Source organism: Rhipicephalus microplus, chromosome X (genome assembly GCF_043290135.1).
Source record: "Rhipicephalus microplus isolate Deutch F79 chromosome X, USDA_Rmic, whole genome shotgun sequence".
Lineage (NCBI taxonomy): Eukaryota > Metazoa > Arthropoda > Arachnida > Ixodida > Ixodidae > Rhipicephalus > Rhipicephalus microplus.
This window is the reverse complement of record NC_134710.1, coordinates 255019119-255037245: the sequence shown is the minus strand read 5'-3', so window position 1 is coordinate 255037245 and position 18127 is coordinate 255019119. Positions and strand designations below refer to the sequence as shown.

The following is an 18127-nucleotide window of genomic DNA, read 5'->3' as shown; positions in this document are numbered from 1 at the left end:
GAAACGAATTCAATTATGCTGCTATTTAACATGAGATTGTGGGATTCAGTGATTTCATTGAGGGGGGATTTGGAGCAAAAAAGAACAGCTTTTGTTTTTGAACACTTCATAAGTTAAGAATTTTTTAGGGTCCAACTGTATATCTTTTGTGATGTTGAGTTAGCTGTATTTACGATATGACTAACATTCGTACCTGAAAAAAATAAGCTTGTATCGTCTGTGTAGAATATGTATTGGGCTGAATGAAGGGTCAACATGTACAATATTGTTTATAGATATTATGAACAAAGGGGGACCCGGTATGCTGCCTTGGGGAACACCATCTTTAACAGTTTGCACGAACAAACTTTTCCTGTTAATGAGCCAGCCCAAGTCTCTTGTAGACTAGATTGAAGTAAGACTCACTGACTCTCTTTATTTTCAGGCATTGGACGAGTTTGCAACCAAGCTCATTGAAGGGCAGCATTATGCCGCAGATGATGTTGCTCAAAGGAGAGCTGCTGTAAGTACTTCATTATTTTCAGTGGTATTACCTTGGGGACATCGCTTGAAAACTGTCATGTAATCTCAAATTGATTCTCTGTTTTCTTTTCGAAGCTTTTGGAGCGGAGGAATGCATTGCTGGAGCGCTCTCACACTCGCCATACCATGCTGGAGGAGTCGTATCGTCTGCAGCAGTTTGAGCGGGACTGCGATGAGACTAAGGGTTGGATCAATGAGAAGCTCAAGATTGCCATGGATGAAAGCTATCTGGTAAGTTCTGCCCGATGGTGCACAAAGTTTACACCATTGTGCTTGTATCCCCACATGGCAAGGAAATGCAGGTGCAAAACACGGTCTCACAATACAGGCCTCTGTGCCATCTTTTGGTTGATACGAGGCGGCATTTGTGTTCTTGTTGTTTGTGTCAGTGATTTGCATGCATGCGTTTGTGTTTCGTGCACCGCAAAGCATTTCAAAATTGTTCATCAATCCTGTATTGGGAGGAAGTGATAAAAAGATCTAGCATCAATTTTTGATGGCCTATTCACCAAGCCAACATGCAATTCAAAAATAAAAAAAGGGCTGGTGTAGAGGAACATTAAAAATATTTGCCAATCAAAGGCCATCTAGGAATTAACATTTTTGTTATCTATGCATTGTAAATATTTTTGAAGAAGCAGGTCACTGCTCAAAATGCAGGGATAAAGCACATTTTCTACTGATGTGCAACACAAATATCATTTGTAATTATTGGCAGAATCATTTTACATAAGAGCTCGACTTTGTCAAAAATGTTTTTTTTACAGTGAAGTCGAGGTTCATGATTTTGCGAATTTTGGAGCAATGAATTTTCGGAATATGCCCTGGGAGAAATGCATTGCTTGTAGTAACACACGAAACATTCACTGTTCTGAGCATGTTGTTGTGTCCCTGCAGTTCATCTAAATAAAAAAAGTTACGGCTGTGTTTGTAGTCTCCAGCTCACGACACAGGCAGTCAAGTCGTATGGCTGCACAGCCTTATTCGTCACTCTGTCCCATGCGCCATGCATGGCATGTTTGGAGGGCAGGGTGTGGAAGAGCATGACATCGGCCTGCAAAGTTCTAGTAACCTGTAGTGTTAATCTAGGGTGAAAGAAGGCATGCACTCTAATTTGCAGTTTTCTCTCCCCAAATGTAACATATTAGTATGCAAGAAAGCAGGCAGTTTGTGGTACCATGATAGAATGCCCACCAGAAGGGATGATGACTGCTTAGCACACATCTATAGCCCCATACCTTGCTTTTGTGGCTGTGTTGGCTCTTGACACATCAGAGCATATAGGCAGCCTACACACACTGTCTTGCTGAAAGTTAGGTGCAAATCTAGAGATTGAATGAGATGGTTGATGTGAGCTTCATTCCTGCATGTTTTGTGTTGCAGGTTGCATTATTGCAAGTTAAAAGATGCATCAAATGGTTGCGGTCAGGCTGATGTATATGTTGTCGCGCACCTGGAGTAGCATATGCAGTCCAGAAACACTTCAAATCTTTTTGCTATAAGTGCTTAATTCACGATTTTCTGATTTTTGCCTATGTTTTGGCAATGTACTGTTGCATGTGCTGCCATGAAGCCATGTGATGCCATATTCATAGCCGAGAAGATTTACCGTATTTGCATTTTTTGAACCTTGGTTTATAATGCCTAGTTTAAAGCTCTGCCATGCATTGTAACATGGGCAAGGGGTGAGTAGGCTGGTTTTGTTATATCTTTCATTAACTTGTTTGTTCAATCCTTTCAGGATCCCACCAACCTTAATGGAAAAGTTCAGAAGCACCAGAACTTTATTCAGGAGTTGAACGCCAACAGAAGTCGTGTGGAGGACATCACAAGTACTGGCCAGGAGCTTGTGGATGCAAACCACTATGCGTCAGACCGTATCAGGTGCATACTTTAGCAATTTTCATTCTAGCTTGCGTTATTTTTTACACCTTGCATGTCATTTTTGGGTCTTGCCTTAGAAAATTTCCCTTTGAATATCCTACCAATAGTCCTTGCTTCGTTCTGTATTCAAGTGTTCTGCTAAAGCTGTTATGACTGCTAAAAATGACACTGAATATTGCCTGCAAAAATTAAAAAATGTGTATAACTGAGAGGTAGGAACCCTAGCCTGTCTTTCACCACTGATTGGGTATAAGATTTTAGTGCGCTGCTTTTGAAGCCTTAACATTGAACATTATTTTGGCGAACCATTAAATATTGCATTAAATGCATGAGTTGTCCAGCAGAAAAAATTGCATGAGAGAAGCAGGATATATGAAAAATTTGTTATATGCATAGTGCCTTAAAAGCTGATGTATATCATAACAAATGTCATTAGCATGCATATGGTTTCGTGTACTAGCATTTGCTCTGGCTAGGCTTGTGTGAATGGTGAGTTTTAGGCTCGAAGGAAGCGAATAGTGATTTTTGTCGAATAATTTTGAATTGAATTCGAATTGTACATATGACGTATGAAGAAAAACTGGTATATTTATTATGACCTAACTAACCTGCACACTATTTTTAAAAAGTTAAAATAGGGCCTCCATGCAAATGTCTTTTTTTTTTTTTCGTTCAAAGGCAGTCGAAATAACCGAGTAGTAGCAGGATTTGACTTTCGTCAGGATGCGATTCATAACCCTTATAATGTGTAACATTTTAAAATATATTATACTTGGCAGTTATATAAGTAGTCATAACTTATATAAATTTTTTTATAAATTTATTATACTTAGCATATCTAAGCAGTATATATTATTTTTATATATTAGCACATATAAAAATAATAGACGTAAAAAGTCCATATTTCACCTACCCTAGTAAATGTATACGTACAATGTTTTTAATATACAATAAAATATTGAAATTTAAACTAGATAATTGCATTTGTCATACATTGGAAAACGTTTGGGCAAAATTTCATGCAGATTTGAGCACTAGAAGTGCCCGAAAAAGGAGGGGTACATTGGAAAAAATGGCAAATTTGTGTTTTGAGAAAAAAGAGTTTTAAAGTTAAAATTGAGTTTTTATTGATGAAAGATATTATTAAATCAGATGAAATTTGCACACCAAAAAGAACAATCCTTCTTGTACTGGCCACTGCGACTAAAATATGCCAGCACCATTAGTTTGTCCCTCTCGGCGTTTTCGAGCTGACTCCTCACAGACATTTCGCTCACAGACAGGGCCATGAAACGCTTGCCAAACTTTCGCTCCATTTAGCAGAGCCATGCGCCAACTGCAAGCTAGGAAGAAGTTCGACAGGACTGCGAAATCCAAACTAAATCCATTGTCATGCCATTTTGCAGCCATGTTTGTGCCACATGCCGTCGTACATAATGGCGATGTCGTCCCTGCTAAGTTCTCTCACTGCGAGTTCTTTCGACCTCTCAAGATTGGCGCTGACGTCATCCATTGCCGCATCACGAACTTTCCGGCTGGCAGGTGTGAATGACTTTGATGCATTGGCTTTTGCAAGCCAACAGCTGCCGCAAATCGGACCAGCTGCTCGTAGCCTATTCCTACAGCGTGCGCCGCACAACGGCTTTCACTTGCGAGCAATGCCTTTTTTAATTCATAACGGAGATAATTACACGAGAAAAGTATTGTTCAGCTGTGCTGCTCGACAAGACATGGACCCCGCAAATAGGTTTCACAACACATACAGGGGCGCAGCGGCCAATGGCGGTCCCTAATTCGTACCATGTGATAAGCCAGTCGCGGCGCTCGAAAATTGCGCAGAAGAGTGATTCTTTTTATTATTACTTGCGCTGCAGCAGCAAGAGAAACTGTTGTTATTTGAAGAGTGAGGCTCGAATCTTCGACTCATGCGATCAACAATGGCTAGCGGCGGAGCATTATCGGCGGCAAGGTGCTCGAAGACTGAACACTTTCGACCTTTTAACAGGCATCTTGTGCTCTTTAGATGAAATTTCAAAGCATTTCCAGTTAAGTCTCGACCTGAATGATTTTTTTCATAACAGTAGAAGTACTAATCTTATCAAAACAGGCGAAAATAAAAAATCGGTAATTTTGAAAAAAAACTCGCGTTTTTCGACCCGCATCTCCTCTTCAAAAAAAATTTAGTAGCACCCAAACTGCGTACTTCTCTGTTTGAGAGAACTGAAAGACGGTGGCATGCTTTTAGAACTGAAGATGTTACTGCGTGTGAATAAAAATTGTGGGTTTCTAACTACATGTGTAGGAGTCGTACTTCGCACAGATGTTCATAGCACTATCGCGTAGAAGCTAAGCAAACTTATTTACTGCATGCGCTGTGGGGGCCCTTTTAAGTACAGATTGCGGAGCCAACTTTTTCTTATAAAATTTTTTTTCATTATGAAAGCATGAAAACTGTAATACTATGTCATCGTCAGCATACAAAGTTTTCAGAGATGCTGGGATGATAAATCACTATTGTTATCTAGTATACCTGGTGCCAGAAAATACTATATACTGTTTGTAATCGCAAAGGTAACATTTCTCATTGATCATTATTGGTGTGGCTGCATCCAGAAATTTTTGACATATAGGTGGAAAAACTAAAGCAAACTATTACAGGCACACTGCCTGTATTGGAAATTCACAAGATATGGAGAAAAAAAAGCTAGTTGCTACAATTTATGGCTGCAAATCTTAAAATTAAGATAATGGTGATTGCAAACATTATTGGTGCTTGTGGGTAAGACTGTCATTTACGTTGTCTATACTCTGTTTCATACATCAAGTGCATTATGTTGAAGCTATGCAGCAAGTTCGGCCAGCAAAGCGTATAACTCCGCGCGTTTTGTGGTCGCTCGCACATATGATTAGTGCCGGTGAACTCTCGCGTTTCTTTGGGCTCCCCTTTGGCGCGACTGCCGAACAGAAAAAAAAAAAAGCATGGTGAGCACAAAAGAACATAGGTACCAAACGACTTTGTGGTGTCCTCTCCTGCACTGACACTGAAAGTCCAGGTGGCCGCCATCGTGAGGTACCCAGAGTAGAAAGCCTGTATGTGACGTCACATAAAACTAAGCTACACAGCCACATATAACAGACGTTCAATGGAGTTTTCGTTTGTAAGGCACATAATACCTTCAGTTACTTCTCGCCGTAGTAATGAAAGAAAAATTATATTATTGGTGGTAAGAACATCGAACTACTTTTTGTTGCGAATGCATCGACTGCAAAAAGTCTCACTAGCTTCCGCAACGTTGTACATGATGTGTGAAACAGAGTATAGGGGGGTACTGCACAGAAATTGACTTCTCTTGAGAACTTGCTGTTTGCATGCATCTGAAGGGATATTAATCACGTGGGAGGAAAAAAAAAAGCTTTTGAATATTTGTGCTCAATTCAGAAAATTTATGCTGTGTGTGTGTGTGCACGCACGTGTCAAGTTTTTTTTTTTTCATCTCCTGCCCTATTTAAGATTCAACTGTTTTTGTACTTGAGAGGCTTTTAAAAATAATGTCAGAACAGTGAAACTGCATAAAATTTTGGCATTTCTAAACTCGTTAAGCATTTTTGTGCCTTAGTCATATATTTTGACATCTTTTTTGAATTGGAGCACTTGGAATCGTCTTTGGTAACCATATGTGTTATAAGTAGGGTAATGGTGACATTGTACATAGTACTCATGTTTTCAGATTTCTTTTTGTTCTTGTATACCTTTGAAACTTTAACTAAAATCAGATTAGCAGTTTTCGTTAAATCGTTTCCATTGGCATATGTACAGAAACACTACGACAATTATTTTGAGGTTAGAAAATTTGCATAGGAATAACTGATATATTATTGATTTGTTATAGCAAATCTATATGACCACAGAGCTTTTTCTTGGTAGTCATTAAAATTTCTTTACTTGGAATATCTGAAAAAGGGCAGAATTTTAAGATAGGTTAAAATTGGATGATTTTCTTTGTGATGTCAGTAACTTACTATGTTAGAAACTTCACATTTTCAATGGCCTTAAGAGTAGAGAAAGGTGCACAGTATTGTAAAAATAAATAAATCAATTATTTATCGATCAAAAACTTGAAGCTGTAGGGCTTGAATATTTGGAATACCTGTAGGACATCTGATCACGAAGGTTTTGTATAAATATTAATTACATGGGATGATGTGGAAGAGATTGAGTTCATTTTTTTAATGAAATGATTTCTGTCTACTCCGCCTTGAGATTTACATACCAAACTTCATGATCAAAGTGCAAAGCTGCTGCACGGCTCAGTTTGTGCAAATGTTTGTGATGTACAGCTGTGCTTTTGCAGTACTACTTCAGTGGTCGTTTTTCTTTCTTTGTAGCTATGTATCAAAGTACATATTGAGCACTCTCTTTTTTCATTACAGCCAGCGCATGGAAGAAATCATTACTCTGTGGCAGTCTTTGAGCAAGGCTGCCGACACCAAGGGTACGAAGCTTAGTGAGGCTTCAGCCCAGCAGCAGTTCAACAGAGGTGTTGAAGACATTGAGCTTTGGCTCTCTGAGGTTGAAGGACAACTTATGTCTGAAGACTGTGGCAAGGTACCACTTTGACTACAGAGACAGCTCTGTATGAACTTTCTCTATGTTAATGACGCCAACAGATCATGAGGCCAAGAAAAGTGTAGGAGGTGTTATTTGTAATTTTACTTGAACTGCTTGAAGTATAAGCTAGAGTAGTAAACAATGAAAGTAAAAAAAATCATTTGCTACGAGTGTGAGCCAAACTCACAACTTCAACATCACAAGTGGGTTGTACCACCAGCTCTGCTGTGGCAATAGCTTTTTTTTACCTCATCCAAATTCTTGGGTATTTGGGTTTGTGCTCCAATTTCACCCTGTAAGTTTCAGCTTTGCCTCTTGTGACCGTAATTCTAGATGTGGAACATCATTTTGCCCTATGGTTTTGCATATCAAGTGTAGGCAATCAATTCTTGTATGCCACTTGAAGGCATAGTGTAGCATAGGGTGTCAACTCCAGCAGGTTTGATGCCTTCAGGTGCCATTCAAAGGCATTTGAAATTGGCAAATGCTCTTCACACTTGAGATGGGCCTCATGCATGCAATATTATGACTTCCTTTGCAGGCTTTGGTCTTTTTTGAAGGATGTTTTTTTGCCTACTTGACACAACGAAAATGGAATGATCATAGGCTACATTTTTTCTGACTCTTGTATCAACTGGACATAATTGGACATGAAAAATAATATACAGCATACATCTCTTGTCAGAATAGTTTTCCGTTACTGAAATTTGCTTGTTGGCCAAAATATGATGTGCTTCTGCTAGTGTCAGCAGTTTTATGAGGTGCTGCTACATTTCCTTAATGCTAACTTCATTAAAGTGCTCAACACTATAAATAAGTTGTTCCTTGAGCTAGCCTGCCATTTTGTTTACCACATAAAGCATACTGAGTTAACTGCAGCTGCTATATTGGCAACTTATCCCTCATTCTGGCAGTACCTCAAACAAAAATGTCGAAAAAGCAATATCTGTTTAGTCTTAATTCATTTGGGTTATATTTTGTTTTTAGCTCAGTAGGGTATTCGGAAGCCTACTTACACAAACACAACTTTGTAACATCTGTTCATTGATTTCATTTGCAGGAGTTTTTTCATTTCTATATGACGGGATCAGGTGTTTGCACTGAAACGGTTGCTCAGATGTTGGCTCACTTCAATTTAAGCAGTACACTGCAAGTGCCAAACCTATAATGAGTCTGAGTGCAAGTGCAATATTGAGTTGTTGGTTTTCAAGACCACAGATTTCTCGACAAAATGTATGGAGTCTTAGTTCAAAAATTATCAACCGGTTGGAAGGTGTCGTACTGATACAAATTTCATTATGTGGGATTTCATACTTTAAAATAAGGTGCACGTGGCACTATTTTTAATTCACAATACTTTTGCCGAAACATAACATACCATGAAGAATGAGCTGTGCAGGGGCTGGTTTCATGCTCGTAGGCAGCAGAAACGAGTTACTTGTAAAACATTGTCATGCTGAAGATGTGTTATATAAAAAATTTCATGTAGCAACATACCAATGCAGCTTTGTGCTGCTACTGATGAACCTGGTTGTTTCTTTTAGGACCTTACAAGTGTGCAAAACCTTCTGAAGAAGCATGCGCTTCTGGAAACAGATGTTGCTTCTCATTCCGTGAGTAAATTACTTTTCACCGTGGACTTTGTGTCTTTCACACCAAACCCTTCTTTTGCTTTTCAGCCTCCTTGTAGAATGCAAGTCTTTTTTTTTTTCAAAGCTAGATGACGTAGCTATTGCACATTTTTGAGGAATATCGTGCTTATTTTAAAAAAAAAGGCAATATGACAAGCTAATTAGTCATTGCATGAATGCTGCTTACTGTATTTGTTTGTACGCAGGATCGTGTGGATGGTGTGATGATCCAGGCACAACAGTTTGCAGACAAGGGCCACTTTGATGCACCTGCCATCGTGGCCAAAAAGGCAGCCCTCGTAGACCGATACAATACACTGCAGGCACCCATGGCAACACGACGCCAGAAGCTGCAGGACTCCTTGCGCGTGCAGCAACTGTTCCGTGACATTGAAGATGAAGAAGCCTGGATTCGTGAAAAAGAGCCCATTGCTGCTTCCACTAACAGAGGTACCTTCTGCAAAATAAAAACCCACATTGTGAACTTCGTACTAAGCAAATGCCCTCTACATTTTTTGATGGCTCAGTGGATGTTGTGTTGCACTGCTGAACAGGAGGTTGCTGTTGTGATTCTGAGCCATGGCAGTCTCATTCCAATGATGGTGTGGGCAGGGGTGCACAAGAATGCTCATGTTTTGCTTGAGCATTTATGGTTGCCATTTTGGCACTAGCGTCGATGTACATCAAAACAAATTTTGCAGAAGATGGGTGCTTGAAGGGATATGAAACTGTGTGGAAAACATGCTACAGGAGCCAGTATTGTGACTAGAAGACTTGTCTTGCTTAGGGCAGCAACTGCTGGCATTGGTTCCAGTAACAGTCCTTGTGTGAGGATTTATGGGCATGCTGCTACATTCTCAAAAGGTTATGGATTCACACTAAAATTCAGCCACACCCCACCTGTGGCTGGTACTGCTAGGAGCCATGCATTATTCATTAGATGACTTGCTTTGAAGGACAAAATGCACCTTTTGTAAACATAGCTAGCCCTGAAGCTGTTAGATCTGCAATTGTCAAAGAGTGAGCTTATTGGATTTTTTTTTTTTGTCTCCATGTTCGATGTGTCTTAAGTGACTGGTAAAACAATTGTAGGAGGCAGTGTTGCATGACGATTTGAGTCTTGTCATGAAAATACAAAAAATTGAGGAAAAAGGTTTTCGTTATGCAAGAGGCGCACAGTAACATCTGAGCATTCCACTCGTTACAGACAGGCGGGCAGGTTGAAATGAACCATTTGTGATTCATGCAGTACGAGGAGCTGCCGCAAACTGAACACTGCCATAAAAACTGCGGCAATTGTGTTCAAAGGCTCTTTTTTCAACAGTTAATGCACTGATGAGCCTTCAAATAAATTCAGCCAGTTCCGCTTAGTTGACACTGCTGAAACAGGGAAGCTGGGGGTGTGCAGTCGGATTGAATGAAATAGAATGAAGTGGTAGGAGTGGCGGCCAAAGTAGTTGTGGGCATAGTGGTGCGTTGTGGGTGTACTGAGTAGTGTTAGTGTTAAAAATAGTGCGCACATCTGTAGGGGGATTTACCCACTTTTTGCGGGCAAATCCCACTACGATCTACAATCTACGATGGCCCCTGAGCATGAAAGCTGCTTCACTGTTAAATACAAAAAAGAAAGGAATAGAAGAGATGGCGTCTGAGGGAATTCCCTTGTCAAATTTGCTTGCCTAACATCATGCTTGCTGGCACTCAAATATGCCAGCTGTCATATAGCCAAGTCCTGTGCTACATAAGCCACATTTGTTCGGGACAAATTTTTAATGTTTTTTTTTTCAGGACGGGATTTGATTGGAGTGCAGAACCTTATCAAGAAGCACCAGGCCGTACTTGCGGAAATCAACAATCATGAGAACCGTGTTCGCAGTGTCTGTGAGGCTGGGGAGAACATGGTGGCAGATGGGCACTTTGCTCATGATGAGATTAACAAGCGGATTCAGAACCTCAGTGAAAAATGGCAGCAACTTAAAGTGAGTCTTTCAGACCTGTTGTGCAGTTTCTGTGTGCTGTATTTCAGAGGGTTTCCTTTATTTTAAAGGAATGCATTTTCATCTTCTTGCTCATCGTGGTCTTTGCACTCAGCTGCATCTATTATTGAAGAGTTATTAATTATGGATGTCATTATACTGTAGTTTTTTGCATCAATAGATTGGTTGTTTTGAGGTTAGAGGTACAGCAATTAAGATATATAAAAAAGTAAATTGTTCATCAAAAATGCTGTGGCACTGTGGTTTAGATTGTCCCTTCAAGCAATGTTGCCTAAATAACCTCTGGCAGCAAGTTTTCTTTGTACAGCAGTGAATGTTAATGTAAACACTTGCAGACATGTTTCACTGAATAGCTACTCAAGTCATACCAAATTGCGCACCATTCACGCGATACTCCACCACTCTACGACGCATTTGCTCGAACTCCCCCCATGGGAAGATGCAGGCAGCTTTTTGTAATTTTCCGAGTGTTTGACAGTATGCTGAATAAATGGCCCTACGAGTCTCGGACATATTTGATGTGGTGGAGCCGTATTTGATGTGGTGGAGGCAATAAGCTTTGGTATTGCTGCGTGCGGTGTTATGTGGCCTTGAGCACTATCGTAAAGCTCACTGTACATCTAAGCTATTTTTTTGTTCAAACCATGTTTCTGTAGTAAAATCATGTTGCAAGCTGGCATTTAAATCTAATTGTGCAGCATGAAATTGGGAAGTATGCTTTAGTTTGAGTTCAGAAAAATAATAGTGGCAGCTCAATACTCTAAAAAAATGTGGGGTCTTTGATAACTGTCGCGCTCTAGGAACAAACGGACACATCAGAACAATGACGATACTGCTAGCCCCTCCGCTGGGCTGTGCTACCACGCTAACCGTAACCCGTGTGAGCACAGCCACCTCCCGCTCAATGGTTGTTAAACATAAATGCAGCTTATATGTGAGAAACGTGTGCGCAACTCCGTGCAAATGATTTTACATGTGGGGACAGCACCCCCACAGATAAAAAATTTCATGGAAAATTTGTGTAAGCAGTACAAACAATTTATGTATGTTACCACACTTGCATGGCCATGCAATAACTATCAGTTGATTTCAACACAAATTTTGCAATTACTTCTAAAATGTTCTGCTTTAAGCTTATGCTTGCCTAGCTCACTTAATTTTCAGCATATTACCTAATTGATATTGTCATCTCCTTCTCTAATGGTGAGTACAGTATTAGTGCACACCTATGGATACCATGTACATTATTTATGGTACTCGGGCTATATGGCTTGTTCTACATGTATGAGATTGCGTTTTTTTTTGCATCTAGCTGAATCGAAAATGTGTGACTGGTGTTTTTTTTATGCCATTGCAAATATATTCTAATAGCTCACGTATTGCCTTTTTTGTTATTCTGCAGGACAAGGCCTTACAACGGAAACGTGATCTGGAGGACTCTCTCCAGGCTCACCAATATTTTGCTGATGCTAACGAAGCAGAATCTTGGATGAAAGAGAAAGAGCCCATTGTTGGCAGCCAGGACTATGGCAAGGATGAGGACTCTGCTGAGGTCTGCTTCTGCTTGCTAACACTGTCCCTTTGTCAGTTTCATGAAAGAGGGAATTTTTCACCCAACTTAAAGTGGGGTGAAACTATGAAGGTGAACCATCAAGGCTCTCTGACAGTTTGTTACAGTTGAATTGAATCCTGGGCCAAAATGGAAAACAAACATTGTTTCTACACGTTAATTGTGCAAATATTTAGACTTGTCTGTTAATTTCCTCGTTGGCTCAGATGGTTTAGTGAGCACCTCAGAGATGTTAGTCTTGGGTTTGATCCCCAGATCAGAACTGGGAAGCTCCTGGACAAACCTGCTGACATTCGCACTGTACCTTCATAGCCTCATGCTACGTACAATCAAAGCTCAATTAATAAACATTGATTTAACTAAATCTGCATTGTGAAAAACTTTCATTTTCTATAATTGACTCCATTAAAGACAATTTTTAAATTGAGATATGGGGAATTTAATTCATATCCCAGTTTTGATGTAACGCAATTCTCGCACATCGCATATATATACTACCTGGTCCCTCTATAAAAATTAGATTGTAAGCATCAGTCAAGAGAATCAACACCATGCTGTGCCGCAAAAAGTATTCTGCATTTTTGGTAGCAGAAGTATGCCAACCAGTGAGTAAGATTCTGGCACAATGCGCAAACAGGTACACATTGGAAATGCACTGACATGTGATGGTTGCCACTGACAAATGCTTGATTGAAACTCATCGTTGACATCCGTGTGCCAGTGCAAGAAAATTTTACTATTTGGTTGTTGGTGTGGTGTAGCAGTGTTATAAAATGCTTTTCAAGCAACAACCACTATATGCCGCGTTGCCGTTTGCTATCACTTCTTTGTGCCAACCTGTCATTGCACTTCAAATGCGTTATGTTGCCTGTCTCAAATAAAAGCACTGTCACTATACTCGTAGACAACTTTTCTTCGCAATGAAGGGAAAATTACGCGGGTGGAGCCTACCGCACATGTACTCCTATGCGAAGTAATTATATTCGGCTTGTTTTGAATGAGGGCCGTGTTCCAATACAGAAGAATCTTGATTATACGATTACGGTCGATGCGAATTTCGTGATAAGAATCTTAAAAGGTTGCTTCGGATAGACTACATTATGTAAAATACATCGTGATTCTCTGTTACACAAACGATTTCCCCAGCCGCCGTGGATGGTGTGAACGCGCGATTGACTGCCGCACGCGAACGGCGCAACGCGGCTTGTTTATGGGAGGAACGCCCGCTCACACTGTGCCTCGAAGGGAGTGGATGCGGCAAAACTCGCCGGAATTTTCCTCGCTTCGCCGCCTAAATGGCCAGAAAACAATGCCGTGAGGCTGACGCGAAAACTCGGCCCGAGATAGTTTTCCACTTTGTGGTAGCATATCGCCTTTTTGCTTCAAAGCTTTGGCTACACTGGCTGCACTAGCTCTCAAACAACGTGATTTAAACGAGCAGCAAATTCAACATGGCGGCAAAGGCTTTGGAGGTGGCTTGCATTTGCGCAATCGCGAACTATCCCCGCAGCACGACAAACCTCATGGCCTTAACAAGTATCAAGTATGCGTTCATCTGGAGCCTGGTTTAGATTATGATCGCTGCGAACACCGGAAGTCAAAGAAGGTGTAGCAGCAGCAGCGAGTCGACATGACTTTGCTTTTGCACTGCCAGCTGAATCAGTCGCCGCCGCTGCTGGTGCGTCCGCTCGTGTCGTTTCTGCTGGCGTATCTCCCGAAACAACGTCTGTAACGGTGTAAACTGTTTCTTTTCAGTGATTTGCATACATAGCCAGAACTCAGTACGAACGTCAATGCTCAGGAAATGGGCAAAATGGTATGAACTCAAGTCTGACTGTATTGTCAGACGGGTGACAATTTTTCCCTTTCAAGTTTAAGCAAAGTTCCACCTCTAGTCCTACCACTCATTAATTCACTCCACATTATTTATTTGATTAATACATTTTTTGTATATACTGCAAAAGAAGCTTGCACAACAGTCTGTGGAGTATCATTTCTTTCTTTATGCACACCTGTATTTTCCTCGATGTTTTCTTTATTCACAATGCGCATATCTGGGTGCTAAATTGAACCATAATTGATGTATGTTGCCGGTGAATGTGGATGTGAAAGCTATATTTTGATTGTTACAGAGTGTTTAAAACTCTGCATACTGGTCGTGGTAGAAAATGCTTACCCTTTTTTTAACTGGAAACAGTTACTTTCTTGCAAAATTAATCCTCTGTGTGATATGTGATTCATTTATTAAGTAGGTGGTGTTCAGATGGGGGTGACCTCTTATATCGTTACTTGCTTTTGTTTTATTGTCAGGCCCTTCTAAAGAAGCATGAAGCATTGATGGCCGACTTGGAAGCATTTGGCAACTCTGTAGAGGCCTTGAAAGAACAAGCTCAGCTGTGCAGGGTGAGAACATGGCTGATATTTGATATACTTCTCGTATCATTATTTATGACTATCTTTTTTTATAATTTGTTATGTCTTTTCTTTTTCAGTGCATAGGATAAGCGTAGCAGTATACTTCTCATGAGATTGTGCGAACAGTTTATTGCGATAAAGTATGCTTGCAGTGCCTTAAAGACGTTAGGCATTTTTTTTTAGTGCTTCATTTTTCTGGAACTCTGTTTTCACAAGCTCGAATACGTAATACAGTGAAACCTCGTTAAACCGTACCAGCGTAAACAGTAGTTTCGTTTTAAAAGTAGTGAAGTCAAATCCCTGCATAATGCATTTTGTATCCGCATAAGCCGTACCAGCTTATTGCATATGTATCTATTAATAAGTAGTTTTTCCAATTTTTGTTGCACATTCGCCGCGGCATGTCGTCCCCCACTGGGCGTCCCGACAGAACAGCAAGCCCCAGAGATCGAAACACGCCTCGCTTGTTTGTGTTGATGATGATGGCGGCTGTGTTCGTGAGCGCAATCTCTTGGATTTTTCTGCAACAAGAAGCACTCGACCGGCTAGGCTTCTGGTGTTGTCCACGCGATGGCGCTTTGCACAAAGACGCAAAGACTGTGTGCGCTTGCTTTGCTTTCTTTGTTCCTTTGGCGCCGTGCATAGGTGTTCTCTGGTTGATCTCGCGTCGTTTTTCACGTGTTGTGTATGTGTGCTTGTGCTGCTACGGAAGGCATTTCCTTCCCCGACTTCAGAGACGCAGACAGCGATGTGCAGACATCTCCGGACATGTCCGACGAAGCCATTGTTGCTTCAGTTGTCGAAGTGTCGCCAAATGATAGTGATGAGGACGACATAGAAAGCGACAACACGGGTGACCAGGTCCAATAGTGGCCGAAGCTGCGCATTGCGTCTGCGTCATGTGGGTATTTGCCGAGAAGAGGGGGCTGGCGGAAAAGCTGGCTCACAGCATAAGAGAGTTTGAGGCCGCTGTCGTTGTTGCTAGGCCGCCGCGTCGTCAAATGAAGATTACAGACTTTGTCGCGCGAAGTTAATAAATAAATGCATGTTTTTTGTTCTGTCATCGCACTTCCTGAAGGTTTCTTTTTTTGACAGGTAAGTGAGCGACCTGACGATATTTAGGTTCAGCAGTACTACCGTTTAGTATGTACTTTTTCCGAGCTCCGACCAGCTACGGTTTAACGAGGTTTCACTGTATAGGGACACACAAACTATTCTCATTTTTGATTTGCCCCGCCACGGTGGTCTAGTGGTTATGGCGCTGCACTGCTAACTCGAAGGTCACGGGATCGAGTTCTGGCTGACGCGGCTGCATTTTCGATGGAGGCAAAAATTTTTGAGGCCTGTGTACTTAGATTTAGGTTTTGAGGTAAAGAACCCCATGTGGCTGTAATTTCTGGATCCCTCCACTACGGCATCTCATTATACCGTCGTTTCGGGACGTTAAATCTTATATTTTGTTATTGTTCTAATATTTTATTTACTTATGACTTTGGTATAGTTAGTTTATCTATGCTAATTTGCATTTCACATACAGTAGACTAATGGCGTATTCAGTGGGTCGCTCTGGCTCAGAGTCGCTAGATGCAAAGGCAGCTCAAAATCGGAGCGCGACAGGCAGCGCACCAACCGAATACATCAGCAATCTCTGAGCACTTAGAGCAGCGCGCCTGTAGCGCCACCGTACAGCCACCGCGGAAAGCTGCCTGGTAAACACACGGCCGCCTAGATCAGGTGGATCGGGCGCCCGATCCAGGCGGCCGTGGTAAACATTGCTGTGCAGCGTCAGCGAATGGTTCCGATCACTTCAGTGGACATCTCTGACATGTCTGGCCTTTGTTGTATTCTTTTTCTCTCTGACATGTCTAGATGTAGCGAAAGCCTTCTGAGCTGAGCACATATGGCGTTCGTCCTCCTCTAAGCTGCTATCTTCAAGTCAAATCATCATTTCCGATGGAGGCGGAAATGTTGTAGGCCTGTGTGCTCAGATTTGGGCGCACGTTAAAGAACCCCAGGTGGTCAAAATTTCCGGAGCCCTCCACTACGGCGTCTCTCATAATCATATGGTGGTTTTGGGACGTTAAACCCCACAAATCAATCAATCAAGTCAAATCATGAGGTTGACTGCGAGCTGCTGAAACGACAGCACTGATGTATCTTCAGCCTTCACTAGTTGCCTCGTTACTGACATGGTGCATTTATCGCTTCGTAGATATGAATTCGCCTCACACGCATTCAAAAATGATATTGACAACGCATGTATGTGCAATAAGTATTACGCGCCCGGCGATAGCCCCTTTCTAATCACACGCTCGCGCTCCTCACCTTGCTCACCTGCCAGCAGCCATGTGATTGGCTGGCTTGAGTCACGTAATCTGTCAAAATAAAAATGATATTGACAACGCATGTATGTGCAATAAGTATTACGCGCCCGGCGATAGCCCCTTTCTAATCACACGCTCGCGCTCCTCACCTTGCTCACCTGCCAGCAGCCATGTGATTGGCTGGCTTGAGTCACGTAATCTGTCCCCCCCCCCCTGTCAGATCACGCCACACTCTCACTTTGAAGTCTGAGCGGTTGGGAGCACTCAGAGTTGGAGGCTGCCACTCTGAAAGAACCAACCAGAGGGAAGGCACAGCCACTTTTCAGAGCACTCGAAAATGCCCAACCGAATACACCATAATTAAATGGAACCAGAAGGGATTAGGAAAATATGTTCCTTATAATAGGAGTTCTATTTACTGAGGAACAAGCCGCGATGCATAACTTGGGTACGAAATTAATAATATCGGAGACAGTTGTTTCCTTTGATTAGCAGTTCAGTTTAGAAAGATTTTCATTAACTGAGAGTCCACTGTGCTACACAATCTGTCCTCTATAGTTGGGCAGAATCCTAAATGTTATATTTCATCCTTCTCTGTTATCAGTACGTAGTCATTTTTATTGAGTTTGCTTCACCATTACAGTTTATTACACTCTTCGGATAAAATTGTTTTAGCTCCTTGGTACCTTCTTTTGTACATTGTAAATGTTTGTTTTAATATATGTATAAATTGAAATGTGAGGACTATGCTTCATGGAGGTACAAATATAAGTATGTTTCCACTATACCTGGATTTTGCAGGCTAGCAAATAATTGCTGATGTAAGTACAATAAATTTAATTTTCCTGGCACAAGGTAAATCTAATGTATATTACAACAAATAGCATTCATTTGGAATGTCATATGTTTACTGTCAGATGGTAAAGGGCAATGAAAAAAATTTTTCCAATTGAATGAGCTCCTGAGCATTGTGTGGATCCCATGAATGTACCATAAAGATAAGTAATGACTTGTTTTTTTTTTTTAAATTTATGTATTTAAAATAGTTCAGTTATGAAGAACAGCATTGCCACTGCCATGCTTCGCTGTGACATTGACAAAGTTGTTTTTCATTTGGTTTTTTACTTGATTTGGTTTATGTTGTGCATTCAGGACTAATTTTTATGGAATAGGCA

General features: G+C 41.1%; 1 protein-coding gene across 4 annotated transcripts in view; it reads left to right on the top strand.

The window, feature by feature from the left end:
• Positions 1–18127, top strand: part of alpha-Spec (alpha spectrin) — a 173566-nt gene that overhangs the window by 40700 nt on the left and 114739 nt on the right. For all 4 annotated transcript variants that reach the window (XM_037414135.2, XM_037414132.2, XM_037414133.2 and 1 more), the window contains exons 13-21: positions 425–502; positions 598–753; positions 2264–2406; positions 6838–7012; positions 8560–8628; positions 8853–9096; positions 10435–10625; positions 12046–12195; positions 14524–14616. In XM_037414135.2, the coding sequence (XP_037270032.1) occupies positions 425–502; positions 598–753; positions 2264–2406; positions 6838–7012; positions 8560–8628; positions 8853–9096; positions 10435–10625; positions 12046–12195; positions 14524–14616 (1299 nt within the window). The remainder of the gene's footprint in view (positions 1–424; positions 503–597; positions 754–2263; positions 2407–6837; positions 7013–8559; positions 8629–8852; positions 9097–10434; positions 10626–12045; positions 12196–14523; positions 14617–18127) is intronic.